Below are 2,008 nucleotides of genomic sequence, written 5' to 3'. Positions count from 1 at the left end.
TAATCGATCATCGTTGCTCCTCTGATCATTGTCGTCTTTGTGCTCAATCATCATTGCCATTGAGCATGATCACCTTCATTTGGTGAAATCATATTTTGCCAACATGATTAATGCAGATGGTTCCTACAGGACGATAACAGCGTCGATTTCTAACAGATGCAAAAACCCCGCTGATTGCCTCCCTTTAGAAAGTGGGGGACATTCTGACAAACTGGTCAAGCAATAAATTGTACGTCCTTTGTAAAATATAAAATAAAATTAAAAAACATTAAAGTGTTTATGAAAATTGTGTTTTAATTTGTGGGTATATGACCAGTTTCGATCTGATACTATTAATTGTTACTCTTATTCTTTAATGGCATTATCAGTTTTCTCCTTTTTTTTGACGTGAAGGAGCTTGATGAGCCCTTGGAATGCTTCATCGGCTTCTTCGCTCCTCATGAGCTCCCCCGCAACCTCCGCCGGTGAGACATCCACCTCCCGGATCAGAGCTTCGATCTCGGGGAAGAGCGAGTGGTCGTCGACTGAGTGGTAGTTCGAAGCTAGGATTCGGAAGCCGCAGGGTGTGCAATAGCCCATGTGGATGTGCATGTCCATCCGACCCGGCCGAAGCAACGCCGGGTCCAGTCGATCCTTGTAGTTGGTGGTGAAGACGATGATCCTTTCGTCGGCGGCGCTCGACCATAGCCCATCCACGAAGTTCAGCAGCCCAGAAAGAGTCACCTGTAACAACGATATGATCATTTAGATTTTGTTTCTACATGATAAAAAGAAGAAAAAGGTGTCTCTTTTATATGATTGTCGATTACCTTTTCTCGATCCTCCTCGGCTGCGGGTGTTGTCGTCGTTTTGTCTTCTCTGTTCTGCTGCATCTCCATGGAGCAGTCGATGTCCTCCACCACTAGTATTGACCTGTTCGTCGTCGACATCATCAGCGTTCGTAACTCCGAGTTGGAGTTCACCTCCGACAACCCCAAATCGTAGACATCGAAGTGCAAAAAGTTGGCCATCGCCGCAATCAGCGACGACTTGCCCGTCCCCGGCGGCCCGTACAGCAAGTATCCCCGCTTCCACGCCCTCCCTATCTTCCGGTAGTACTCCTTCCGCCTCGCGAACCGCTCCAGATCTTCCACCACCGCCCGCTTCATCTCCTCCTCCATCGCCAGCGTTGCGAAGCTCCCCGGGTGCCGCAGAGTCGCCTCTCTCCAATTCCGGTACTCGTTCGTGTACAGCTTACGCGTCCGCTCCTCTTCCCGCATCGCCTTCGACCGCTCCAGCACGTGAGGAAGGTACGATTTCAGGCACGCCTCCTTGTGCCGCTTGTGGCAGCTCACCTCGAACGACCGCTCCTGACGCAGCGGCACCTCCTCCCTGTGGTACCCGAAGTTGCCTTGGCGGCGGCGGGAGGAGAGAGCGTTCTGCTGAAGCAGAACAGGCGCCACGTGTAGCGCACACCCTCGTGCACGTCGACCACTTCCTCGCCTCTCTCCATCGTGACCCGGAGCGCGTCGGAGTCTTTTTCCTCCGGCCAGCCGACGCGGAGGCGGCGAGTGGAGGAGGCGACTTGGCTCAGGCCGCCGACGTAGATCTCAGCAGCCTTGAACGTCTTGTTCGACACGAAGCCGTCGAACTCGTCGACGACGACGGTTATAACAGAGGAGAGTCGACCAAAGAGAGCTGCGAATGAGGTGGACAGATAGCCCCGCAGGTCATTGGGGATGAGGTCGTTGGCGATGGTGCGGACGAGGACGGCGGAGGCGGCGATGGAGACAGCGGTGGAGAAAAAGGTTTTGGTGGTGGCCATATTAACTCCGCCACCGCCGTGCACCTGGAGAGGATTGGAAGGGGAACTTCTACTGGGAAGGGAACCGATCGAAGCAGAGGAGGTTATATAGGCGGTGGTGCTAAATGCAAATTGCTTGTTCGACAAGGATCAAGCGGCTATTGTCGACGGTTTGGAATCCAAGTTTCCTAAGTTTTACTAGAAAATTGATTGGTCTAAGGTTTC

General features: G+C 52.6%; 1 protein-coding gene across 1 annotated transcript; it reads right to left on the bottom strand.

Moving 5' to 3' along the window:
- Window positions 1–287: 287 nt before the first annotated feature.
- Window positions 288–1,804, bottom strand: LOC141819399 (AAA-ATPase At3g50940-like). The gene is given in 3 exon segments (XM_074706708.1): window positions 288–723; window positions 810–1,435; window positions 1,438–1,804. Coding segments are annotated over 3 exon segments (1,371 nt in total). The 3' UTR covers window positions 288–345.
- Window positions 1,805–2,008: the final 204 nt, after the last annotated feature.

The sequence above is a fragment of the Curcuma longa genome, unplaced genomic scaffold, assembly GCF_044706935.1.
Source record: "Curcuma longa cultivar G26 ecotype Majalengka, Jawa Barat unplaced genomic scaffold, ITB_CL_G26_1.1 contig_5147, whole genome shotgun sequence".
Lineage (NCBI taxonomy): Eukaryota > Viridiplantae > Streptophyta > Magnoliopsida > Zingiberales > Zingiberaceae > Curcuma > Curcuma longa.
The sequence above is the reverse complement of the archived record's forward strand: the minus strand, read 5'-3'. Positions and strand labels throughout refer to the sequence as shown.